Here is a 26356-nt window from a genome sequence, read left to right as displayed (position 1 = left end):
GATGTCCGGACGAGCGATTTCCCCTCGGTGGCGGGGAACTTTTTCTGCCATCATGTGACGATAACGATAAGACCGAGAATCCAGGGGAGTCTAAGGCGCTCAGGCATCCGTGTCGCATGGATTACTTGTTCTCTATAAACCAACGGTATCATCACAAACCCCGCCAGCATGGCTCCTGAGGCACCTGATCCTCAGAGCTTGAAGTCATGGCACGATGCATTCCAATACCCAATTCCTACGGTACGCCGTGTGGAACAGGAGCTGCGCCGGGACATCGCGAGCAATAAGGAGAAGCTCCGAGCTCTCGTGGGGTAGGTGTTTGATTTGCCAGAGTAGCTGTTTCTTCGCTAATCATGATATAATTTGATTATAGCACGCGATATCGTGACTTAGTTGGAACCGCTGAGACGATTGTGACCATGAACCGAGACATTCAAGATGTGGAATCTATTCTGGCTGATGTTGGACGCCGGTGCAACCCCCGACTTATAGAAAGGAAGCATGTTCATGTCCGGCAAATTAAGACTGGTGATGCTGAGAAAGGTACGAAAACTAGCCATGAAGGAAGTCAGGAATCAGTAGCTGATATTGTGAGCATAGACGCAGAGAAGCACGCATTTGGAGCGCAGCTTTCTCTCCTTCACCGTTGTACAACCTCTATCAGCCGGCTTTTGCGACGTCGCAGCTCGCTTCTGTTGGTTGCGAAGATTCTAGTTGTTTCCCGATTACTACACAAGACGTTATCGCAACACGAGTCACTCCCCCCATTCATTGATGATCTCCGGAATCAGCTAGCGTCTCTCCGGCGAACACTCCTCAAGCGTATTGATAAACGCCTTGCCTCTACAAGCGCTACAGAAGATACTATTATTGAATCATTGGCTGCCTATTGCCTTGCAACGAGCTCTTCTTCTGACGATGCGATCGATCATTTCCACAAAGTGCGCCTGGACGTCATTGTTAGCCAGTTGGATGTGTCTCGTGAGAACATCCCCAGAGCCCTCCAGCTGTTTGTTCGGACACTTCATGCCTCAAAGGTCCTGCGATCCCGTCAATTTCCAGATGTGCTCTCGAAGCTTAAAGCTCGACCTCTCCTCGCCGACCCAGAGATTCAGAGTCTAGATGGGCTGGAGGTTGAAGTTCTTGGCCGCTGGGTAGCTCCAGAGGTCAAAAATTTCACCCCCTGGATCAAGCTCAGCGAACTGAACAGAACAGAGGGCTTGCAATCGACTAAGGAATGGTCACTCCGGGCTTTCAAGAAATTCTCCGAAGGCTGCCAAAAGAGCTTGGCCCACAGCACCGATTTCTCCGAGCTCCTCTTGCTCCGTTCAGAGACCGTGGAATTATGGCTGTCATCCTGGGGCTCGACTATCATTCACAGCTCAGTGGATGTCCTCGAAAGTCTTCGAAATATTTTCAATGACCAGCTTACCAGAATCCTGAATGTGAAAGCACAAAGCCTAGGCGAAGTTGGTACTCAAGTTTCATCTCTAATATCAGACTGGGAGAACACCGAGCACAACCCCGTCGGATCTCTGTGGGATGCCGATCTTATTACCGCAGAATACACGAGCGGCGCCCAGAGATTCAAACAAACTGTAGCAGATAGATTATTGGGCCGTGATGAAGACATCTCTACCGTCCTTATGACGTATCAAGCATGGCTGGCCTCAATCCAAGAAGTGAACGAATCCATCGACTCTCTACGCCGCACGCGATGGACAGACATTCTCGTCGGAGGTGAAGTCGAAGATGAAGATATCGACATCACACCCCGGCTCAATGAAGATGACCCCCGACACCTATCTGGTTCTCTCCACTCTGCCGTTCGCAACGCATTCACCAGTCTTCAGACATCATTCAGCACCGCTTTCCAGTCATTCAACTCCTCACATTCAAGCGAAAAAGCCACTTTCCTATTGAGACTTATACGACTCGTCCGGCGCGATATCCCCGCTGACTTTGTATCTGGAGACTTTGTATTTTCGAGCGAAATCGTCCCTGATCTACAGAAGTTGCTTGCAGCAGAAGTAGTCGCTAAGGCTGGATCGCTGAGCTTGATTCCGTCCCCGAAGACCAACCCCCAGACAGGCAAAGCTAAGACCGTGCCCGGCAGATCACTCTGGGAAGGCGAGCCTGCCATCCCAGTTCAGCCCTCGGCTTCGAGCTTCAAGCTCCTGCGTCGTCTCACTTCCTCGATGGATACTTGTGGATTGGACCTGTGGGATCCGTCCACTGTGCAGGCATTGAAGCAGGAATTGAAAACGAAACTTGGGGCGGCTATCTTATCTGCTTTGGATGATCTCGATAGCGAAGATGCGCCTAACAAGACTGAGACCAAGGATGGTCAACCTGCTGCCAAAGGAGATAAGGACAAGGAAGATGAGATCCCGGAGAAACCAGAGACCCACAGCCCGGATCCAGATCAAGTCGAATCTCTGCGTGGCTGGAAGGTTCAGCTCTTCTTCGACTCTCTGTATCTGTCTCAGATGCTTGGCGAGCAAAATCAGCTGGCTGGTGTCGTCGATCGTGCTCAGAAGAGCTCTGGTTCTAGTGCGGAGACTGTGAAGACTATTAAGAAGCTTGCAACTGAGTATTGGACTCGGACGGAGCTGCTGTTTGGTCTCTTGGCAAGACACTGAGTGGCTCTAGGGATGTGCCGCATCTTGCCAATACCCATCTATGCTTTACATTATTCGTCCAAGAAGCAGTGGACACATAATGTACGATTTATCTTCGAACAGGAAATACATTGTTACACAGTACGCAGACAAGTATCCATTACGAAGTATGTAAACAATATCTCATACATTTCACTTCATACAATCGTAAATCGTATCTCGTCTAGACATAAAATGATCAGAAGCGAGATATTCAGAAATTCGGCAATATCCTTCCACAGAGCTCATCCCCGGTTAACTTTTTTTGCTGACATTTTGTATTTTCAAATGTTTTTGTAGATTTTCGTTGTCAAGCCTCCGCTGGTCAATGGAAAGGAAAACCCCCTTACCGGTCAGCACTCTTCGCAATAATGTCAACCTGATATTGAATGATTTCAATCTCGCGCTGAACAGCCCAGAGAGCGCGCTGGGCCTCACGGGCCGAGATACCCAGTTTCTCAGCCTGAACGGTCATCATACCCTCCTCAATGCCCTTGGGAGACCAGTGCTCAACGATGTACTCGAGCTGCCCGTCGATCGGGAAAATTCGACCGCGAATGACAGAGAGCTCCTCTAGCTTCGCGGTGGACCAATTGCTGTCGAATTGCTGCCTCCACCGGTCCTTCAGCTGTCGGAAGCTAGCCAAAACACCATTAAGACACATGGTGATATTCATACAATCGGTAAAGATCACCTTGCGCATATGTATTTTATCCCGAGTTGACCAAGCGGCTGCGGGAAGAAGGCTCATCCGTATCGTGCACATTTCATGGAAGTGCTGGATAAGTTTGCCCTCGCGGTTTTGTGCCCTGCGGCGGTTGTTCTCGAGGATTTTCATCACCTGTCGCCAGCGTCGCTGAAGATTCGTGATCATGTCAAGCTCGTAGCCGGTGTATTCCTCAACTTGCCAATCCTCTCCCAAACCCATCGATAATGGGTTCTCGGCAATGCGTGACACCCGCAAGATATCACTTAGCTGGGCGAATTTCGCGTTGCCTTGTATGAAGGACCGCAGGAATAGAGGAGCAGACTTTCTGTCATCAAGCGCAATGACACACAGCTCGTCTTTGTGGTTGTAGGCTGCATACTCGCGGATGCAACTTTGTCGGAACCTATCACTGTTGGAAAATTCCAGTGCCATTCCCGGTGGAATAAGGGATCGAAGGGTCTATTTTTTTTATACCACCAGTCAGGCTTGTTTCATGAAAGCTCTCCACAAGCAGAAACACATACCTTGTTGGCCACCTTCTCCATCTCCTTAAAGCCAATCGGCTGCTTGGGCCAATAGTTCAGGTTGAGATTCACGGTCGTCAGAAGCTCAGTGCAGCGCCGTTTGATAATAGAAATTGGAAAGCTATTGCGTCCCATTCCTTCGAATCTGAGAGTGCCGTTGCTAAGGGCATTTTCAACCTGTTCCATGAGGTTGCAGAAGTTGACGACAATGTTCATCAAGTCGGTTGTGTGCACTCGGATCTCTCTGTCCTTGAACGTATAGTCTTTAGCGGGAGATTGCATAATCGTCGAAAGATGCTGCAAGGCCCAGGACCATGGAACTACGATGCCCCTTCCTGGATTGGCGATACAAAGCTGCACAATATTAGTAACTTGTTATATCATCGCCGAGATTTGGAAACATACAATGTACGTAGCTGCAAACTCGAGCACAGACAGAACAGCATGGAGCGATCCAAGGGAGGATTTGGGTGTTTTCTCAAGACATTGGAGAAATGTATTGACACCGTTGTGCTATGAAAATGTTAGTGTAGCTCGGTAGTCTATGTGGGTTAGATAATGTCTTACAAAGTCTTGACCGTGGCGTCTTCCCACCGCTGACCGGATCCTCTCAGCAGCATTCAAAGTCGTGAAAGGCAGCGCGAGCGGGTGGCCCGACCTTCTAGGGCGTGGTGGCATACTACGATCCATGTTTAGAACAAGTGCTCGCTGAAAACGTGTGGCTGGTTGAGGACCTGCAAATTTAGATTGAGCATTAGAGTCAGTTTTTGATATTTCAGAAGGAGTTTATAATACCGAGAACTTGAGCTTCTTGCACCTTCTCTAGAGAAGAGCTCAGACTGCTCATCGAGCCCCATTCTTTGTCCATGCGATAGAAGAGCAACTCTTCGAGGCAGTATGCGGTTGCAGCAAACTCTGGATTGCTTTGCAAGTTGGCACGTAAATTTGCGATTGCCGTGGAGGACTGCTCCAGTGAAGTGACTATCACCAGCTCCTGCTGGATGTGTTGCATCCAATTTCTCCCTACAGTAAGTTAGATCTGGAGCGTATGACGAGATTGGACCGACCACTTACTACGACCCAGAAATGGTTTGCTGAAAGCCTCACCCATGATTCTTTGATAGTAAATAGGCGTGAGCCGCGCAAAAACCTCAGCAATGATGAGAAGGCACTGCGGGAGATAATTGTTAGTTGATCACATATTTCTTCTTGGTGTTTAACTCACATTCAACTTCGCAATAGCGAATTCGGCAGTAGGCTTCTCATGGCCCCAGAAGCATTCATTGACTTTAAGCTTCGAACAAAATCCTGATCCAAATTGTTAGAGATCCTGAAACGAGGGCATCAGTGAGTATTGCTTACCCTTGTAAAGCTGTTGGAAACATGTCGCCGGAAATTCCTTCTTCATGAGACTGTATGCGTTTTCATGGAATTCAGTAATTGCTGCGGCAAACTTCTCTTGAATGAAGTCTTTCGCTAAGTCAAGCAAGTTCTCGAAGGAAGATTCATCAAGAGCTGTTGCTGTGTTAGTCCTCAGCGGAGACCAGTGGAGCAAGATCGTCTGATTCTCTTGTTTTGGGTTGGTAAAAATGCCGCAAATCATTGCCAGGCAAGTAAGGGAGTAACGGTTCCGAGCATAGAAGTCTTGCAGCAGCTTTCCAACTCGGATGACAATATCCATTGGAAGTTGTTCGGCTTTCTGCTTGGTGAACACTAACGGCTCAAAAGCGATCACCTGAAAATGATTAGCTCACTGCTCACAAGTGAGAGCAAGATTGAAACATACAAAAAGACAGAAGATATCTTTCAGAAGACCTTTGTCCAGGTTTTTGACTGAAGCGGGTGAATCCATATTCTCAAATTCTTCGATCAACAGCAAGATCGTTTTCCACTGGGCCCCAAGTTTTTCGAGGTAAGTTGATTTGACTGATTTCAGTAGCCCGTCTCGCTCACGGTTGCTCGGAATTATGTCCCTATGCGCATACAAGACTTCAACCATAGAGTAATTGAACAGCTTCTCAACAACTGGCTTGTCGACCACTGATATCAATTTGTGGACGAGCATTGTGTTTATCGCCGCAGGTATGTCACCAACAGCCACTGATAGATCGTAGTACTCGAACCATCTGGATTTTGACGAATAGAGCGCACGCAGCTGGTCCCACATTTCGAACTCTTTGAAAAAAGCAATCTTGGACACATCTGATCCAAGCATGTTGATGGTTATCGCCCGCAGACTGACAGAGACACGTCCCTGCTTCAGCAAGATATTGCAGAGTCTTGAGTAACGAAGCAAGATGGACTCGCTGAGGTACTCGCGGTTCCTATATAGAGTCAATATCTCGTAACCAATGTAGAAAATAATAAGAAGTAAAGACCTGTTGGCATAGGTAACAAGTTCATCGAACTGGTCTCCGCGACGCAAGACCTCGATTGCGGCCTCGTATTGACCACAAGAATGATAACACCCCGAGGCTTCGGTGAAAAGCTTGCCTTTCTCATAGAAAGATGCTGCCTTTTCATATTGCTCGCGATCTTTCCAGATTTCTAGGAGAGAGGTTAGTATTCCTCAAACTCGACGCGATTGAAAAACAAACCTGCAACTTTGTCGAACTGCGCAAGTCCCTCATAACATGACGCCGCTTCGGTAATAAAACCGATCTCAAGGAAAAGAACGATTGCCTTTTCATAGCACGCTGTGAATTCTTCAGTGTTTCCAGCTGCTCGGTGAGATCTTCCTTCTTGCTCATGCAAACACGCCTGTGATTGTGTCATTCCTCGAGGATCATTGGCCTTCTTGTAGCAGAATAATGCCTGTTAAACTTTTATTAGCACGAAGATCTCCTCCGGTTGTCAAACAGTATAGTACCTCTGCAAAGCTCTTTCGATGGAGAAGATGTGCTGCTCTCTTGAGCCACCTCTCTGGGTCTACCGAGCCGCCGGCCCGCAGAACCATGACCTTTGCTGCAACCTGCGAGAAATTAGTATGCGAGCCACTTGGATTAAAAGGTGACTTACGTCAGGGTCTTTCTGCTTCACAACTTCAGCAAGCTCGAGACTGTTACTATGTGAGAGGGTTTGAATAATGGGATCAACGCTGTTCTCTTGGGTTTCCATAAACCAAAGTTGCTTTCTCGCTCGAGTAACAGCAACATACAGTGACTGGTTGTCATTGTTAGCAAGAAAATGAATAAACAAAGGAATAGATATACCTTGAGTTCGGAGCATAAGGCCTAATTTCGACATGTTAGCAATCATAACAGGCTGGTTATTTCATGAAGTACTTACTGCATGTTTTTGAGAATCAAACTGCGCTCGTGCTGGGTGAACAAGCATGTAAAGGCACCGGTAGCTACTGCCAAGCCCACTGCTGCCGAAGAAGTCATACACCAAGACATCATCAAACTCCATACCCTTGCTTTCTATGATTGTCAAAACAAGGGCAATCTCGCCAATTTGGGTTTGCAGTTTGTCCTTTGATGCATCATCTCGGACAAGGATGACTTGCTCGGCGCCAAAATCGGCGACCTTGTCGTTAAGCTTGACTAGGCCTATCATCTTGGCAGAAAGAATCGAGGAGTTAAAACCCGCTGTGACAAATGTTAGTAGCTGAATGCCAATGTGGCGATGCGGCGATGCGACATACCAAAGATAATTGGCTTCGGTCCCCCAATCTGGCCAATCTCTGGATCCAATTTGTCAATTGTTTCCGGGAATCCTATAAATAAATAGTTAGATAGACTCAATTCTGATCTTTGCAATCTTTCATACCATGCCAGAGTAACTGCATCACCCATGATGCAAAGCTTAGAATGCCCTGGTGCGAGCGATAATTCTTAGCCAGAGAGAATTGGACAGGCTTGGCAAATGACGGCTGATTTAGTTGATTGGCAATGACTTCGTAATGTTCGTAGAACAAAGCCTTAATCTCGGGGAATCGGAAAACCGAATCTTTTGATATGCACTGAGCAGTATCACCAGCTAGGTTCTGTTAGTTGATTAAGCTCGCGGATCAATATTTGGGGACCTTACCAAGGTGAATCCCACGGGCGTCACTGAGGCAGCCTAAAAGCAGTACAATGTCGAGACAACGCAAGTCTTGAATTTCTAAACAAATGGTCAGTACTTTGCGCTCGAATATTTGAAACGTAACCCACCATCGACATAGATCTCCTCAAAGCAGCGCTGGATCTGCTCAGCTAGAACTTTGTTATCTCTCAGGGACCTCAGAAGGGCACTGACACGATCCAGCTCGTCAATCTCCTTGCGAAGTTTCTTTTGCTTTTCATAGCGTTCGAATGCTCCAAAGACCTTCTCGCGCTCTGTCTCAGAGGTAAAGGCGGGAGAAGCTTTCGAGTTCTTCTTGACGTATTCTGCACGGTATAACGGCTTCAGGCTTTTTGCAGTGATGCTAGAACCTTTAATGACGCCCATAATCTCTGCAAATAGGAGCTCTGGAGAGCAGGATTGTGGAGCTAATCCACTTAGAGAGCCCCAATATTCTGTTTTGAAAATACTGAAGTCAATCACCTGTGGCTTCTCTCCTCCCTGTGGGTCCAGAGCCTTTGTCTTGTTGGGATTGATGTCTCTTAGGAAGTCTTTTCGATCAGCCAGTCTACATCAAGTTAGCAGAGACGTCTCTGAAAGCTTGGCATTGTAGATGTTCAAACCTGATTGTGTTCTCCAGAAGCCCAAGAAATTCATCGTAAGTGCAGACAACTGGAAAATGCCAATCCTTTAAGGCAAAGAACGAAGTCGGTTTCAAATCAGAGTCGACATCCTCTTCAGTCAATAAAGCCTGGGACTGAGCGTCTATCAGGCTTTTGGCGTATGTTTGAAGCTTTGAAGCCAGATAGGAGGACCGCGTCAAGAGAAGCTATTCGTGTCAGCTTTTCATCCGATATCGTGAGAAGAGAGAGAGGCGTACCTGTCGAGCTTGCTGCTCATCGGAGTCTGATTGTCTTGCTTTGTGCTTGGCAAGCATCTTAAACAACAGACAGGTAGTTTTTCCTGTACCGCTTCGTCCTAGAATCAAGCTTGATGTGCTGAAGTGCTTCACAATCTCTAATTCTTCAGGTGAGAGATCAAATGGAAACTCCTCCGTGTCCTTTTCATCAACCATCGACTTCAAAAAGGGCTCCGTGAGATTGTAAAATTTGTCTCGAAACTCATGATCAGCTTACAATTCATACGGGTTGGGATAAAATTGAGGGGGATAAACTCATACTTGTCATCTCAATCAGAGCTGGGGCTACCTTGGAGGAAGCAATGGATTTCATCTTATTAGACCCAGTCTCTTTCACATTTCCGAACCGCTGTGGCGTCCAAGTTCCATCGGATTGCTGAACGGGACGTCTCAAACAGAGCTGAACAAGCTCCAGGGTATAGGATTCCTGGACCAAAAGTATTTGCTCGATGGCAGTTTGCAGCTGTAGAACCAATTTAGCAGACGTTTCATATTGTTTGATTCAGAAACACACCTCCTCTTCCGAGGTCACGATTTGCCAAACTGCCAAATTTAGCATATATCCGCAAGTCTTGATGAGATGGTTTGAAGACACTTACCTTTGACAATCTGCTGCTGTACCCATGGAAGCTCATCGTAGAAGCCGATATCGACCTGCCACAAGATTGACACAATCGCAGAAGCGCTCACTTCTAGAATTGGAACTTGCATTCTTTTCTTCTGCTGTGTAGATCCTACGCGACGAGAGAGATCTTTGCCTTTCCATTCGCCGCTTGCTAAATCTCTGAGCTTTTGTTCTACGCCGTCAAAGTCACCTAGATACGATTAGAAACGGCCGAATTGCATAGACTAGAGGCAAACAGGTAATCAGCTAGACTTACCTCCGTGGACCAGTTTTTTTGCATTCTTGAAAGCGACGTCAGATAGCAAAACCTTCCAAAGACCGACTCTTTTTCCGAAAATGTCTTGGGCTTTTCCCGGTGCTGTAGTTCGATCCAAAGGCAGGTCTGTTGAGCTGCCCAGAGTTCCTGTAAGGCTCCCGGTAGTGAGCCTATCCAAACAGATTCTGCATGGGAAGCTTTCCAGGGCAGAGCGCATGAGTGACGGAATTATCTCGTTTTGAAGATGCTCCGCGGCATGGGTGAGAGCTCGAGCGGACAACGGTGGTGGGATGTTGAAGTGGTTCATCTGCATGAGGATCTCATCCGAGATCTTGAATTGTCTTTTAGTGCCTTTTTGAGCTGGAGTCGATTTTTTGTCGTCCCGAGTGAATAGCTTCATTGATTCCAGAGGAGGCAGATTCTCCACTTTTGTTCGCTTCAGCTCTTCTTTGTACGACGTGTTAATGAGCGAGCTGACAGATTCCACCAGCTTTTGTGCAATGCCCCAACTATCGACGATCGATTCCGTTCCATGGTTAGCGGAGCAGTCATTGCACATGGCAGTTAGCCTGTCTCCAATCTGCCTGATGAGAGCAAGAGGAAGGTGGTTTTTTTTGGACAGCAGCCATTCCTTCAAAATCACTGTGTATCTCTCATCGGTCACCAGGTGATCAAACAATCCCTGTGATGAGAGGAGGGTGTTGACGAGGTCTCGCAAAAATGGAGAGTGTTGTTTTATTATGAGAGGGAGCGCTGATCCAACGAGTTGGATCATTTGTGATGGTGAGAAGATATTGCCATGAATGAATGGGAGGACCATAGCTTTGAAGATCTCTTCAGCAACAGGGCCTGGGAGCTGTTTGCCTCGCAATATTTCGAAGGATCTCAGCAGGCGTGAGTGTGTCTGGTTAGGGTTGAGAACTAGCTGGTCGTGGATGGATCCATCTTGCATGGCTCGATGCAAGCGAGTGTAGTACTTTTCGACATTCGACAGAGCATGGTTGTACTCGTGCAATCCAGGTTTCTCCTGCAGCAGGATTGAGGTCCATGGTGTCTGTACAGACGCCATTGGTATGATAAGCCTCAATGCTTGTTGCTTACGGTTTGAGAGGTCGGTCGACAGAGGATGGGATTGATCGACGCGTCTGGTGTTTAGCAAAGGACGTCTCTTTTTTTTTTGAGGGGAATTTTTGAGTTTTATGGTGGTCAGAACTAGGATAAGAGGTTGAAAGGTTTAGAAAGCTGGGTCAAAACAAGATGGGCTCCTTGCCGTCTTGCCAATTGATAGCTTAAGTTGACAAAGATGTGTAGGAGGTAAACAAGTCGACGGAAGAGGGAGGGAGAAAGAGATAGAGAGAGAAGAAGAGGAGAGGTCGGCGAATATGTCTAGACGCGTACCTTCCAGATCTGGAGATGTCAGTCGCTCTTTCCCTAAGAGCTTTGTCCCAAACAAAACAAATACAAACATCCATAGACCCATCTCTTTCCTTCTAGAAGTCCACGGGCTCTATTCGTAAACATTCGTCCGCCAGGAGGCCATCGGTGTCTTAGAGCTCACGGCCATCTACAAAGTCAGGTCAGTAACTAACTTAGAAAAACGAGAACACACGCTATTCTCTAGCCGTCCCCGTGCGAGAGAAAATAGTGCATTTTCGAAGAATCAAGAACACCCCTAAGAAAGGAAACCGATATGTGCTTGTCGGGTTGCCGTCATTTGAAAGTGAAGAGTCCTCAGCATTATAGTCCACAAAAGTCCCCTACAGTTCTGGATTTAGCTAGAAGACTCCCAGGCTGTAGGTATCAGGTTGTATGATAAATAGTTCTCCGTTGGGGTTGTGCCAATACGGCCGGAATGCTGGTACAGACACTTCTTTCATGCTGAATTGCTTTTGCACAGCTTCATATCTTTGGCTGTTCTGAAGATATAAAATCAAACCCAGGTGCTGTGATGGTGCATACTTCGCTTGGTAGTTGAGCGGCCGCCACACATGGGGTCAGCAACACTAGTATCTCCGCAGAATTAGGTGGTGGTACCACAGAAGCCAAATTCACTGCAGCAGACGTTCAACGGGCAGTTTTTTTATTTGCCGCGTATTCACTGTCCAGCTCTAGTTATTAGGGGCTGCTACCTGACCAATGATGGGCAATGAATGGCTTTTTTAAAAGAGAAAACAAAGGGCTGCAAAGACAATGAAAACAGAACCACTTACCCCAAGGATCTCCCCATCTTGGGAAGACACTGGGATCGTACTCTGACTTGTGTAAGCAAGTCCCATTGGCGCTTCCTTTGGGTAGACATCTGTTCCTAGCGCACTATGAAGGCCCATAGCCACAGATATTCAAGTATACAACCCGGTGAGAGCTTCGCTGTATTTATGGGCTACATAGTCATTTATACAGAAGTAGAATACCTGTGGACATAGTCGGCTATATGAGCCCTTTATATTTATGAAATAACAGTTGAATAATCTACATATTAAGTTTGTTTAAGCTGATACTATAGACGTTGTAATTACAATTCCACTATGATATCTTATTAATGTATCTATATATATTTTTTTATACTTTTTTGAGATAGCTTTTGAGATATCTTTTAAGATGCCGATGAATAGCTATTCAGTTAATTAGCCCTAAAGTAATATCGCAATGGTCGCTGATTTAGATACACCAGTGACACCTCGTCATATCTCGGAAAGAATGCGGTCAAAGTGACACCGCATAATGGTCTTGGTCGGTTCTGGGATCAACCTTTGGCTGGCCATGTTCTTGGACTGACTTCACGTTACTGGCATTTCGAGGTTCGGTGCATTCAATGAGAAAGAAAGATGCGTACTAGGTATGTTGTACTCGCCCAGGATAATCAACCAATTAGATCTTCCCAAGCTCGGATAGCTCAGCTAGGGAAGCTCGAGGTGTGTTCTCCGGATCTTTATAATGAGGTTCGTCTCATCACAAGGAATTCAATCCGATTCTACGATATCCAATTGTAGATAATGCCTTGGTCTCTTGCACATGCCTACATGCGAAAATAAAATCAGAAAGCAAATCAAAACTTCCTCAAAATTACCTCTGCACGTGCAAAGCTGACTAATCTTATACCCCCGGAGACGGGTGACGTTGATGATTCCCCGCGGGAAAGAAAGTTCGCTTCTTCATATACTGGTCACCACCATGGCGACACCGAGGCTCCCGTTCCTGTATCCAAATTTGATGCGCGCTGTACGCTCATGCGAGCCGAGAACATACCGCTCAATTCGAATCCCATACCGGCCCACTCAACGCTTCCATACGAGTCAGCAACACCAGCGCGATTCCTATCAGCGGCGTTACGGCCCAGCTGTCGAACCGAATACTTCTCCTTCATTGCGCTCGAAGAAGGGTCCACATGATCAGGTCCAAGACGTGCCAGAGGACCCATCTTCTAGACATGAGGGTATAAATACCTCCGAGCAGGAGGGAGCTTCGCCGGAAGAGTCACAGTCGGAAACGCAATCACAGGAAGCCGGGCAAAATACCGCAGATGTCGCCAAAGAATCTTCTTCGGCAACCCCAGCCCTAGATCAGCAAATTGAGGCCGACGCAAAAAAAGACAACCCCCCGACGGACCGAGAACCGCACGAGGAGAAGGCAACGGATATAGATGGTGCTCAGGAGGAACCGGCTCCGGCTTCTTCCCTCCCTCCTTCCGAAGGCCCGTCGGAAGAAAGTACAGATACTTCTTCGTTCACAAATCAAACTCCGTTCGATAATGTCCTCCACATGCCCTCGCCGTCTGTCTACTTATCCCCAACTGGGGGGCCCTCCTCGTCCGACAGCCGGCCACATTTGTCCCCAGCACCATATGTGCACCATTTCGACACGTATTCGCTGGTCCAGGATCTCTCCAAAGGAGGTTATAGCGAAGAGCAGTCTACTACAATCATGAAGGCTGTGCGGGCTATCCTACAGAATAACCTTTCCCTGGCCAGGGAAAGCCTCACTTCCAAATCCGATGTCGAGAATGAGGAATACCTGTTCAAAGCAGCCTGCTCTGAGCTTCATTCATCGCTTCAGACAGCTCGCAACTCAGAAATACAGCATCAGCGCTCATCGCGCACACAATTGCAGCATGAAACCGATATAATCTCGCAGCGTCTCAGCCAAGAGCTTTCAGGCATGAAAGACGACATCAAGGGCATGTTCAATGATCACAAGATGACTACGCGAGAGCAGCAGCGGAGCATCGATACCTCAGTTCAGGAATTGAACTACAAGATCACCGTGTCGCTGAACAGCGATGGAAAGAGTGAGATCGAAGGTCTTCGATGGATTTTGACCAGACGTGCCGCGCTGACGATTGCTATCTGTGCTTGTAAGTGCCCCATTGTTCCCCAATTGGTTCTTCTGTGTAGCTAACCCAATCATAAGTCATGATCATCGTCTTCTTGAAGTATGCTTCCACGCGCAAGGAGCCTGAGCCCAAGAAAGTCAAGAAAGCGGAGCAGCCTGTTGTCGCCAAAGAAATCGCTACTGAACCTCGAGTGGTCCAAGATGGTGGCATCCAGACAGACACTCCTTCTGCTGAAGCGCATCTTGGCGAATCCCTTGGTTGAGATCTCGAACATAAATCCTAGACGCCTAACACCCCTCCTCTCATTTATCTACTCGATACTTTTCACTCCCCATGCCTTATAACCATCTGCCTCATATTATTTTCCTTCATTTGTCTTGGGTCTCATGTATCCACCCACTTCACCAGCCTCTCTTACGCACATTGTATCAACACCAATTAGACAAAAGCCGATTTTTATTTTACGGCCTACGCATGTACATTATATTCAAAATACAAAAATCACACCTTCATTTTCACAGCCCTAGAAGCCCTCGACTATTCCTTAACCCAAGGCACCTCTTCAGGGCGATACTTATAAGCCCTAAAAATCGCATTACTAGCATAATCAAATCCAATCTCCTCCATCTCTGTCAACTCCTCTTTCTTCATAACCTCCTTATAATCGCCCAGCTGCGGCACAACAAACTCCCAAACAACCTCACCTCCTCCAGTAACCTCCATAACCCGCCCACTAGCAGCTTCACAAATCAAAACATTCCCACCAACCAACTTTTGTGCAGACCCCATAAACGGTGTAAAAAAACCCAATCCCCCCGTCGAGAAATCCTTATACTCCCACTTAACAACCCCCTTCCTAGAAACAATAATCGCCCTCGAAAATGGCACCGAAATCCCAGGCCTGAAAACGCCATTATCAAGGATCAACATATCCCCCGCCTCATTAATCTCATGAGCACAATGCTGCTGGCTCACAACCGGCGCAGCAAGATGCCACTTGACCTCACCCGTAGCACGACTAATAACAAACACGCTCGATGCATTCCTCGACGAAGCAATGATATCCCCAGCCGAGTCAAACGAAACGCTGTTGATAAGCGGCCAGTGCTCACGCGTATAGTGCGCATGCGCAGCAAAGACTGCAGGGTCAAGATGGTCAATTGCACGCCATGACCAGAGGAGCTTGGCGCCTGATTTGCCACCGCTGCCGTCGAAGTCTGCAGATGAGGAGACGGTGCTTGTTGGCCAAGGCTGGACAAGTTTGATGCAGTCGGCGTAAATGAGACCATTTGGGGCTTCGGTGGATGGGATCCCGCCTTGCACGCGCGCTGCTTCGGCGCTGGTGAGCGGCTCCAGGGTCGTGTACAGAATTGTGCCATCATCGAGGTGGTTCTGGTCATGATGTGCTAGCGGGTCGCTGTATTGGCGGAGAATCTCGCCTTCTGGGCTGACTTGCATCATTACGCCACCCCGGTACTTCGCCCACATTGGGAAGAGGTTGGGGGCGTCTGGGTGCGCGCCGTTGTAGGCGAGGTTACCGTCGGCGAGGATGCGAGCGTGTCGGCCGGCGCGATGGGGAAGAGCCCAACGGTGCACTTCTTTGCCTGTTGTGGAGACTAAGTGTGCTGTGTTGGAGGTGAGGGGTGCGTATAGAACGTAGCCTGGGGAGACGCGCTCAGCGTCAACTCCGCGGAGACCGAGGCCTCGGCGGCGGAAGGTGTGTTGCTCCATTGAAAAAGGGTCAATTGATTGAAAAGATTGATTTGGAGAGAAGAAAAGCAATGCTGATGAAGGAGACTTTATGTTTGGCGAAATCGAGGGAAGTGGATTATACTCGTTCTTTTTAGGGTTTCCCGGTCCGGCATGCCGCGGTATGCCGCGGGAGATAAGTATTAGCCAAGAGACGTTCGATATGGCGTGAGATAAGCCCATTATATGCTAATCAGTATATTTCAGTGTGAACTTTGTTGATCCCATGTGTATTGTGTTTAATCGGGTGTAATGTGGAGAAAAGGAGACATGGTAGAGATATAGAAAGGAGAGTATGTCCCCGATGTATAGTTTCAATTTGACCAGTTCACTTCCGCTTTTTATCTTGGGCTACTCATCGAAATGAACAACTATAATGAATCTATCCAGAAGTCACAGTCTGAATCGGAGACAGTGAAGCCCCATCATTCTTTCTTTCATGGAAGATTCTCTATTGAAGAAGGTGGCATCGAACGGGTCACCGATGAAGAGCGACAACAGAATACAACCAAGTTCTGGCATGCTGCTACATTCTGGTAGGTCTGATATTTGAGTAAATATTAATCACCACTGACATATATCTTTCTGTTCATAGGTTCAGTGCAAACATGGCCGTGGCCACCCTCAACATAGGCTCCCTAGGAGGTTCTATGGGCCTTCCGTTCTGGGACTGTTTCATCGTCATACTCCTGGTCAATATCACAAGCAACTTGTTACCAGCCTGGACATCTGTATTTGGGTTAACCGGGCTACGCATGACAACGTTCTCGTGAGTAATCTATTCATGACCAACTCTCTCTGCACCGAATGTTCTACTGACACACAAATCCCTCAGACGATACTCATTCGGCTACTGGGGAAACATGCTCGTCGTCATATTCTCCATGATCGCCACAACAGGTTGGAATGCAATCAACTCCATCTCCGGTGCAGCTGTGCTGCATGCCCTGTCAGATGGCCGATTTCCCATATGGGCCGGCGTCATCGTGATCTGTGTGGCTGTTTGGGTTATCTGCGTTCTAGGTATCAACTGGATTCATCGTATTGACACATTTATCTGGATCCTGCCTTTGATTGTGTGGTGTGTTGCAGCTGGAACTGGTGCTTCTCAGCTCACCAGCGAGGACCATGCACAACTTCAGGGCACGGATAAAGCTGCTGCTATTCTTACGTTCATGGCTTTGATTTTCTCCTTCTCGGTCTCCTGGGTGAATTGCGCGGCGGATTATAATGTGCGCATGCCCAAGGATACACCGCGCTGGAAGATCTTCAGCGCTACCTATGTGGGCATATTTGTTCCTACTGTGCTTGTCCAGACTCTTGGTGCGGCTTTATATACAGGTACGATCACGAATTCAGCATGGAAAGAGGCGTATACGGTGTCCTCGATTGGAGGGTTGCTCAAGATGGCATTAGAGCCCGCAGGGGGTTTTGGGAAGTTCTTGATGGTGCTTGCAGCATTGAGCTCAATTCCAGTGAGTTAATGAGTCTGCCAGTTGGCGTTGGTTTCAAAGGTTGCGTGCTAATTTTTGGAAAAGAATAACATCCCAAACAACTACTCCTTTGCACTACACGCACAGAATCTGGGACCGTGGGCTGTGCGCATTCCCCGTGTGGTTATGGTCACCTTTGGATTTATCGCGGCGATAATAATCGGCTGTTGTGCAGCTAGATATTTCTCTGATACCCTAGAGACATTGCTTAGCGTGATTGGGTATTGGACTATAATCCATATCACTGTAGTGATTGAAGAACATTTCATTTTCCGGCGTGGGTGGAATGGATATGATTTCGATGCTTGGAACAGCATCGCTTATTTGCCATTTGGATGGGCTGCGATCGGGGCTTTCGCCTTCGGGTTCGTGGGTGCTGCCCTTGGTATGAAAACCGCGTGGTATTCAGGTCCTATTGCTTCTTTGATTGGCAACCAAGGTGCAAATATAGGTCACGAGTTGACATTTGCGTTCTCTGGAGTCGCATTTCCTCTGCTTCGGTGCCTTGAAAAGCATTATGGGGGCAAGTGAAGAGCTATTGCAATGTTGCCGCATTATATCGTTCTTGTCTCGTTTTTGTCTCATCTCTCAGGTCGCTTGGTATCTTAGTCAGGTCTCCCTGGGATAGATGAGCTTTCCGGAAAGAGGCCCATATTGGACAGAAGATCCCAATTCCCGTCAGCCGACATCCCCAATCCAAGAAATTCCGGGAAATAGTAATTGTTAAGTTCGCCAAGTAGCTCGTCTGGTTGTGGATTTGCTGGTGGTAGCTCGACGTGCGGTCGTAATTTTTGATGCACCTTCGCGATGATATTCCCCAAAGTATGCGCTGCATGGCATGGCAGCCCAATGCAGTACAGCCACTGAACTAGGTCACGTACGAGTAATTCAAGCTCGTCGATGTTGTGAGTCGTGGCAACCTGTTCTTGGTACGCATTCAATAGGCGACAGATGACAATCGCCGCAAAGGTGATCATGTGGTAGATGTGATCGGTCAAATGGCGGGTGCGTTCATCTACTGTATCCATGGCTAGTTGCACTATTGCCGTGGAATGGCGAATCATCTCCGACACGACTGATTCCCGGGCTCGGGAAGACTTGGCTTTCAGGGCATGCTCGTACAGAAGCAGGTGGCAGAAATGGAAGCCCATTGAAAGAAACTGAGATCTCGGTTGCTCTGATCACAAAATCGATTAGAAGGATTGAGGTAATATAAGGAGGTAATATAAGCCAAAATAACATACCGAGAACAAATTCCCATTTTCGTCGCCAGGTCTGCAAAGCTGCCACGGATTTCAACAAATCAACCGATTCCTGAATGAGATGCTCATATACAGCCCAGTAAAGATAAATCTCAGCCACCATGCGAACTTCAAAATTTATCGCATGATCTGAATTAATGATAGCACGACATCGCTCGATTTGCCAGGGCTGTAGCATTGATCGACGGCTAGTGCCAACACAATAATGCATATGAGCAAGACAGAGATGATTCCATAGGTAGCAATTACCCATAGTTTCCTCATCCAATATATTTGGAGGATGAGATTGAGTCGTGACAGCAGTAAACAGTGGACTTGAATGGGAGTGTTGTAGAGCGAACCCGCTCAGAAGCCAGCTATCAATACTCAGAGGCACCTGTCCGACAGTCGTCGACCACATAGACAGGACCAGGGTGGCCTGGAAGAATTCAATGGGCTGTGGAGCAACTAGAAGAGTGGTGGAAGCTAGAGAACGGGCATACTCATACAATTTCGGAGCGAGGTTTGCAGCCAAGTCCTCAGAAGTATAGCCGCACAGCGATCAGAGAACAGGCGCAGAATAGCAAGCTCGATTTTTTCACTCGGCAGAGAAGCTCGTTCGGCTCACACTCGGGATCGAAGAGAACCCATCTACCATAATATTCAAGGAAACTAAGAACACGTTAGTGACAATTAGCTATAATAAAGCGATTCATGTAAAGGTTAGCATACATTGTGATCAGCGTAAGTGCGAGATCGGGCGAAATCAGTTCATCCAAAACGGCCCCCAGAGATCTGGGATCGGACACTGGTTTGATGTCGCTGTCGGTTGCTAGATCACGAATGACCATGATCGGAGCCGCGGAAGACTCCGTGCCCTTATACGCACCGCCAGAACCCGGGCTCGCCTGTGCGGTGGTAGGCCTACTTGACTCATGGCCTGGAGTTTTTGCTGGGCCTTCTCCAAGCCGATCGAGTAGAGTAGCCACGGTCTTCTCAAGACGTTCCAAACTATGGAAACCTGTCAGTATGAGAGTAAACATAGGCTGGAGCATTCATACCGAGCATCCGTGCCTAGCGCGGGGGCTACAGATTCCTCGTCTGATGCAATAATTTGGATGAGTGAGCAACTCTGGTGAAGCCGATCGCATCGCATACATGCTCGTCCCGGAATTCCGGCCTCATAGCATCTGGTCTTTTGTTTTCTGCATGAGGTGCATGCTCGGGAGGCACGACCCCGGTCCGGCGGCATTTCGACCCCACAAACAGAGGCTGGCTCTCGAAATCGGATCTGATGATACAATGATCCCAAGTTGAAGTCTATGTAGACATGAAGCTACAACCGAAATGGGAATGGAGAGGTCACCTGATGCATCGGGTAGGGATAAAATAAGCTCCGGTCCTCGATAATGGCCCTCTACAATGGTCTTGGTCTATATATAGCTGATTTGCACTTGATAATTTGCCTAGATCCTCTGGAGTTGAATATGAAAAAAAATAGTTGTGTGCATTTAACTGTATCATAAGAGTTTCGTCTGGTTTTTATACCGTATAAAGTTTCTAGAAATCCATGCGCAATGCTATGCTCGGCGGAGCCTGCGGAGTATTGTCTGCCGAATCAGCGTCAGTCTTCGAAGTAACAGCTCCGACTCCAACACTACGAAGGACCTCCTCTAGAAGTGACTTCTGGTCTGCGTTCATAGTAGCTACCAGCGACCGGAAAGTAAGTTGATCGGCCTTGGCAAGCTCGAGGAGATGGCCCGCGGATTCTTGGTGCACAGACTCGCCTTCACGCTTGGCGCGTGCCAAAAGTGCCGACATGATGAGAGATGTCGCGGCGGGCAGCTCAGAAGTGCAGAAAGTGGCGTTGGAGATGCACGACACGAGCGTGCGGGCAACCACTGTGCGGGAGTTCTCTGGGTCGCTGGGGATATCGCCGTTGTCCAGGGGGCAAGCAACCAAGAAGGCAATGAGTCGTGGGGTGAGGTATCTGCTGATCACTTCGTCGGTGATGGAACGCGAACCTGGCTTAATGAGGATTGAACGGAGGCAGCTAGCTGCCACAGTAGCAAGACCGACGTCTTGAAGACAGTCAAGCAACTCATCTAGAACTCGGATCAAGACTGGCTCCTGGGGCGGGATGACGTGTGCGCCGGCAGTCAAGAGGAAAGTGATGGCGAGAAGCGTGTTCTTGGCGCACGGAATAGAGATATCCGATTCTCGTCGCTGAGCGATGGTGAGAATGGTCAGCAAGCGCGTGAGACAACCTCGAAGCTGGAATGACACGACCTCAAGGTCTTCGGGTGATTCCGATTCCGATTCCGATTCCGTTGCGTGGGTAATACCGTGAACGAACTGCCTGAATATGGGAAGAGCTTGCGGAACCACACCCGCTTGGCAGATGCCAGTTGCGAGGATAGTAGTGAAAATATGTAGGATACAAGCATGGAGATCGTTGCGAATGATGGATGGGAATACAGACGCAACATCAACAAGAGCATGAAGTGCCAAACGAATAAGAGCCAAAGACTCATCCGAGGTGACGTTGAATCGCGCGAGCGGTGTCGATTCGCGGAGATTGGGAAGCATTCCAGCAAGAACAAGAATGATGCTTCTTGTGAGCTCGAAGAGTTGCTCAATGTCATCAGAAAGATGGTCACTGCGTTCCAGATCACCCTTTGCTGCGGGGTGATCTAGGGACAGGTTTTGGGCAATCTCGACAATAACGGTCTGGATAGGAGTAGCTTCTGTCAACACAAGACGGTCGAAACTGTCCATGGTCTCTGTGAAAATTGCGTCTTGGTAGATGGCATTTCCACAGATAACGGGCCTCAGGATTCGCTTCAGAGCCTGAAGAATCTCCAATCGTTGCGATGCCGAAGTTCCTTGATCGACCAGGGATTCGAAAGCCAGCCCGAACAAGACAAAGAAGAATGCGACCGGCTCTTCGCGGTAATTAATGTCATGTCCCTTTCCTTCATCCTTCTTCTCTTTAAGGGCTTTTGCGTGTTTCTCCTCACCCTCACCCTCACCCTCAGCGCCGCTAGGCTCCTCGTGTAGCTGCAACTTGCCATCTAAAGCATCGAAAACAAAGTCGATATCTTTCTCGACGAGCCCAGCAATTGCATCAACCAAGTATAACCATGTGTCTTGGTAGAACTGAAACTATTATTAGCGTTCACCGGATATAATAGGTAGATTGGGGCTTACCTTCAATAAAGTCTCACGATTTAACGCGGCGTACACCTCATCCAAGTCACCGGTCGGGCTTGTCCCCAAGCTACCGGATATATCTGGCTCAAAGCGCAATCGAGCATATTCTTGAAGAGAAGAAAGCCATAAAGGTGTGAGTTTCGCAATATAAGGCTGGACCACCTGGGTCAAGTATTCTTGATCGATGCTTGCGATCTGGAGCCGGGCCCAGGCCGAGAACAGAGCGAGTTTGACCATAACTCGAGCATTTGAATTTAAACCCTTGAGATCACCGATTTCAGTAGTCTCCGAGTTCTTTGCGAAGTTCTCCAGGCCTAGCACCAACAGCTTCAGGATTCTCCCCATGCGGTCAACATTTGTTACGATACCTGTCGCAATGAAGGTCGCAGATACATTAATAGCCTCCGAGGCCAGCTCCGCAGAGGAATCAGTAGCGAAAGCAGGAGTAAGTGCAGACCCAATCTGAGCTTGATATTGTTCGAGGAGGGAGGCTTCAGCAAAGTCAGGATCCGGTGTCTTGCCGAACATGGTAAGAACCTGGTCGATGATCTTCAATCCCCATATGCGCAGCTCAATGACATTGGCGGTAGATGCGGAAAATGCCATTCTCACAATATCTCCGACGTTTTTCTGGAGAGCCAACTCCGCTGGGATGGCAGAGTCTGGGAGGATCGCCTCTTGAACAGTAGCCAGAAGTTCGGAGAGACAGCTCATGGCAAAGTTGCGGGTCTGCCACTTCAATAGTTCTTGGCCAGAGATGCTTTCGTTCGCAGCGTCACCTTGTCCTTCCCCAGCAGCCGAGGCAAATCCGGCAACCTCATCATCGGGCATATCGGCAGCTGCAGCTTGTACGGCTGTGTTAGGAGCTTCTACCTTGTGGCGTGTCTTGGTCATGATGTTCTGACAACGTTGGATCCACATCTCGGTTTCTGTCAAAGCAGTCTGCTGTAGCCAGTCCTGGATCATTGACTTGAGTGACTTGTTGTTCGGTGCTTCATCGAAAGCGAGCCAGATGTCATCTTCTAAAGACTGGCCCACTGTCTGCATCACAAACGATGCGTCTCGTTTCATGAGGTTGTTGAGCCCACGAACTGCCACATCTCGCATGAGGAAGTTCCTTGCCCGAAGCTCAGTCTGCAGTCGCTTCACGTACGCCTCAAGGTCGACATAACTCGCGGCATACATCGAGAAGTGGTCCAAACATTTGGAACTTTCCGTCACCAATGCTGGGTTTTCCTCCAATTGGAATTGGCGAAGCAGGGTCAAAATTAGATTTCGGGTCTTCGCAATGTCTTGCAAATCCGGCCCGAGAACATTGATGAGAGAATCCACGCATCGACTGATCACGACGGGTGTCAAGAATGACATTTCTATGTTGGAGGTCGCCAACGCGGCTGCCTCCTCATTGTGGGTATCGGCGATGTAGAGTTGAGCAAGCATCCCCAAAGAGCCTGAGACAAAAGGCGAGAATGTCAAGCCAGCGGAGTTCGCGACTCTCTCCAAGCCCCCAAGAGCCCAGAAATGGACAACTGGGTGAGGGTCATTACACAAAGACATTAAAACACCAACAATCGTTTTGAGGTGCAGACCAGCTGCCATTCCGCCAATCTGAGCATGAATACATCCTAGGGCAGCTGCACAGCCAGCTCTAGCATTAGGCTCTCTGTTCGCCACAATGGTATCAACAAGCCAATTAACCTGTGTATTGGTGCAGGTGTTCCCGGCACTATCGCAAAGTCGTCCAAGTGCTTCGGCACCGATTGTACGAACAATGGGATCAGCATCTATGACAAACTTCTGGAGAAGCTCTTGCAAGATCTTATCAGTGGACGGATTTAGCTTGCCAGGCACAAAATCTGTCTCCTTAACAGCAACTTTCAGAGTCTGTAAAAGGGCGACCGAGATGTTGACGACCAATGCTGTTTTCCTGCCGGGGTTTCTTTGTAGGCCGGGGGAAGTGAGGAATGTAGCGATCTGTTCCACACTGCTTTCCTGGATCTTGGAAGAATGAAGAGCCAGAGCCACAGAGAACAAACCGATTGCCGAGTTGACAACTCCTGTTGTTGGGGGATCAACGGCAACCTTATCTCCATCTCGCAAACTGTATAGAAGAACCGCGTCATGCTCGCTAGCTTCGCAAATAGGGAAAGTTAAGGTGTCGTCCACGACCTGGTCCACGGAATCAAGCGCAGACCAGGCAGGACTCTTGTCATCTTGCTGGGTGCCAGACAGTGTAGCACGGATATATTCACGGGAGAGTCCAGTGACACCAAATCCGTAATTATCACATAGATCCCATAGACCATCGAATTGTCCGGCAGAGCCGGAAATAGAGCTTTCTAGTTGCTTGTACTGGGCATCGGGGTCTGCGAATGAGGAAATAGCCAGGCTGAGAAGTCTGGACTGGGAAATAATGTCCCCATGACTGGGTGGATGAACATGCACAAGCTTCGAGAAACATTGCAATACACGTCGGCGCACCATAGTAGAATAATCTTGCAATTGCAGGGATGGGTGAAGCCTTTGGGAAAGATCTTCCATAGTCTTCGGTTTAGGCAACTGATCTAAAAATTCGACGGTGTTTTGCAACATTGCAGCAATTCTCTTTGCACCATCTGATGTGATCAATTTGCTGTTGAATTCCATGAACACTAGCAATGAGCCCAGTGCACACTCTCGAACATGAGTCAGGAAACTGATTTCAACAGTACCTGGCTGGGCAGCGTTCTCCTTTCCGAGGTGCTTGGGGAGTGCGTTCTTCCAGAGAAGCATTAATTGAGACAGATGAGTCTTGACAAAGCTGGGCCCCAGAGGCATCAAACCTCCAATTAGAATCCATGCCACCTGGATTTGGATGCTCGCAACTCGAAGCTCCGAAGTGCCGCTGGTCTTGAGAAGATCGGTTGCCTGAGTAAAAACGCGTGCGAACACATCCACTGCTCCATACAGTGGTTGTAGACGAGAAGTGCTGAGCATTGCAGATAGTCCATTGGCATAGCCAACACACCGGCGGGGCGACTGACGCGGTGTACCTAGCTGTCCGATTTCTCTATTCAAACTGTTCATGCAGATTGTCACGCATGACAGCAGCTGATGAGGAGCGGCTAGAACGAAGTTTCGCAGACAATGTGCAACATGGACTTGAACAGTATAGCTAGGGTGAGGAAGGACTTGAAGCAGAGCATCTCGGCAGTTATCAGCCTGAACGCTGAAGGCGGAGCCAAGTGATGAAATCAATGAGGACAAAGCGCTGACCGCACTCGTCAGTGTGTACTTGCTGGGCTCGCGACGTTCCTGGATAACCTGGGGGTAGTCCTTGAGGATATCGTTGATTAGCCATGTTGCGGCGTTGAGTTGACTGTTCTCACGCAGCAATTCCTGGCCAATAGTATCCTCAAGGATACTCTTGATAAACTTCCTGGTCATGAGTAGGCGGAAGCGGTTGTATGTGACAGTCGGATGATTCAACAACTCGACAAGCAAGTTCGTCGCAATCTGACCATACCGCTCTTCGACAATCTTGTCCCCAAGATTGCGCAGAACATATTTGTAGCATATACAGATCCCAGCGCGAGAGCGATTCGAAGTGGTACTCTTCAAATATTGGGTCGAAAGCTGCTTCAACAAGTCCGGAAGAAGGAAGTACAGGCGCGAGTCTGTTTTCTTAGGAGCCGACGACTCTGACATCTCGGCATCTTCCTCATCTCCAAGCCCCGCACCAGGTTTCTTCGACATGCGCTTCGATTTCTTCGATTTCGGTTTCGGGGTGGCCGTTACGTGCGCATCCGTAGCATGTAGATTAATCAGTGCCCGACCGAGAACCGCAGCTACGGCGTGCCGCACCGGCGCAGCTGGGCTGTCGATAACCTTCCATACAAGGGTTTTGAGGTGTTCGAAGTCATGAGCGTTATCGAAGAATGGTGTTGTGGCAACCAGCTGCTCCAGGCAGCGGCATGCATGGACTTGGACGAAAGTGGATTTGTCACTGATAGCAGCATTTCGGGCCTGTTTCCAGATGTCGCGGGCAGTTCCTTCATCGATCGGAACCCCAATTCCAACAACAACCTTGCGCATTACTGCAAAGATAGCCCCCCTTAGACCGGTGTGATTGCTTGCTGATTTCAGCAGTTTGAGAGCGCCCGAAATCGCAACATTGGACTGCATGAACGCGCTATCGCCAGCTGTTGCAAAGACATCCCCTAGACAGTGCGCCGCAGCGAATTTGGTCTTCAATTCGGCTTCACTCTTGCCAGCATTTACAATTGCCAGTAAATCAGTGATTGTTTCGAAGAGGATCCCACGATCCCCTTTGCTGAGTATTGCGCCAAAACATCGCCCTAGATTGGTGCGGAGGACACGAGTGATAGTCGGTGAAGGGAGGTTCAATATCTTGAACAATTCCTTCTTGAGATCCTTTTGTTGCGATGTAACTTCCGCTGTTTCCAATCCAGTTATGTATTGTACGAGGTCGGAGGTGAACGTAAGCATGTACAGTTCCTGTTGTTCGGAGGGGAGGGCGTGTAGTTTAGGGATGTCGAGCTCAGGGACCACATTTTGCGGAGGAGAGGGTGGTGTATCGGAAGACATGAG

The 26356-nt window shown here is 48.4% G+C and overlaps 7 protein-coding genes across 7 annotated transcripts; 3 read left to right on the top strand and 4 right to left on the bottom strand.

The window, feature by feature from the left end:
* Positions 1 to 168: 168 nt before the first annotated feature.
* Positions 169 to 2642, top strand: N7447_005083 (COG1/VPS51 family protein; the record flags this gene model as incomplete). The annotated part of the gene is made up of 2 exons (XM_057229345.1): positions 169 to 311; positions 374 to 2642. The coding sequence occupies 2 exons, from the start codon at positions 169 to 171 to the stop codon at positions 2640 to 2642; spliced, it is 2412 nt and encodes an 803-aa protein (XP_057084435.1).
* Positions 2643 to 3006: 364 nt separating this feature from the next.
* Positions 3007 to 10809, bottom strand: N7447_005082 (Tetratricopeptide-like helical; the record flags this gene model as incomplete). The annotated part of the gene is made up of 24 exons (XM_057229344.1): positions 3007 to 3828; positions 3894 to 4247; positions 4299 to 4406; positions 4461 to 4627; positions 4689 to 4916; positions 4968 to 5064; positions 5119 to 5201; positions 5256 to 5628; positions 5680 to 6440; positions 6491 to 6707; positions 6763 to 6864; positions 6912 to 7055; positions 7106 to 7126; positions 7182 to 7483; positions 7540 to 7611; positions 7665 to 7874; positions 7926 to 8000; positions 8051 to 8508; positions 8564 to 8769; positions 8821 to 9053; positions 9121 to 9322; positions 9374 to 9402; positions 9459 to 9674; positions 9741 to 10809. 24 exons carry the CDS (start codon positions 10807 to 10809, stop codon positions 3007 to 3009), a joined length of 6549 nt encoding a protein of 2182 aa, XP_057084434.1.
* Positions 10810 to 12911: 2102 nt separating this feature from the next.
* N7447_005081 (uncharacterized protein) lies at positions 12912 to 14332 on the top strand (the record flags this gene model as incomplete). Its single annotated transcript, XM_057229343.1, has 2 exons — positions 12912 to 14091; positions 14148 to 14332. The coding sequence occupies 2 exons, from the start codon at positions 12912 to 12914 to the stop codon at positions 14330 to 14332; spliced, it is 1365 nt and encodes a 454-aa protein (XP_057084433.1).
* Positions 14333 to 14607: 275 nt separating this feature from the next.
* N7447_005080 (uncharacterized protein) lies at positions 14608 to 15801 on the bottom strand (the record flags this gene model as incomplete). The annotated part of the gene is made up of 1 exon (XM_057229342.1): positions 14608 to 15801. One exon carries the CDS (start codon positions 15799 to 15801, stop codon positions 14608 to 14610), a length of 1194 nt encoding a protein of 397 aa, XP_057084432.1.
* Positions 15802 to 16182: 381 nt separating this feature from the next.
* On the top strand, positions 16183 to 17843 carry N7447_005079 (purine-cytosine permease family protein; the record flags this gene model as incomplete). Its single annotated transcript, XM_057229341.1, has 4 exons — positions 16183 to 16355; positions 16415 to 16588; positions 16655 to 17294; positions 17358 to 17843. 4 exons carry the CDS (start codon positions 16183 to 16185, stop codon positions 17841 to 17843), a joined length of 1473 nt encoding a protein of 490 aa, XP_057084431.1.
* A 74-nt stretch (positions 17844 to 17917) lies between these two features.
* N7447_005078 (Zn(II)2Cys6 transcription factor domain-containing protein) lies at positions 17918 to 19805 on the bottom strand (the record flags this gene model as incomplete). Its single annotated transcript, XM_057229340.1, is given in 5 exon segments — positions 17918 to 18489; positions 18557 to 19091; positions 19111 to 19225; positions 19286 to 19564; positions 19615 to 19805. 5 exon segments carry the CDS (start codon positions 19803 to 19805, stop codon positions 17918 to 17920), a joined length of 1692 nt encoding a protein of 563 aa, XP_057084430.1.
* A 308-nt stretch (positions 19806 to 20113) lies between these two features.
* N7447_005077 (AP-1 complex accessory protein LAA1) lies at positions 20114 to 26353 on the bottom strand (the record flags this gene model as incomplete). The annotated part of the gene is made up of 2 exons (XM_057229339.1): positions 20114 to 21712; positions 21764 to 26353. The coding sequence occupies 2 exons, from the start codon at positions 26351 to 26353 to the stop codon at positions 20114 to 20116; spliced, it is 6189 nt and encodes a 2062-aa protein (XP_057084429.1).
* Positions 26354 to 26356: the final 3 nt, after the last annotated feature.

This window comes from Penicillium robsamsonii (assembly GCF_028829455.1).
Source record: "Penicillium robsamsonii strain IBT 29466 chromosome Unknown utg000003l_segment0_segment0, whole genome shotgun sequence".
In the NCBI taxonomy this organism is placed as follows: Eukaryota; Fungi; Ascomycota; class Eurotiomycetes; order Eurotiales; family Aspergillaceae; genus Penicillium; species Penicillium robsamsonii.
This window is presented reverse-complemented; position numbering and strand designations above follow the sequence as displayed.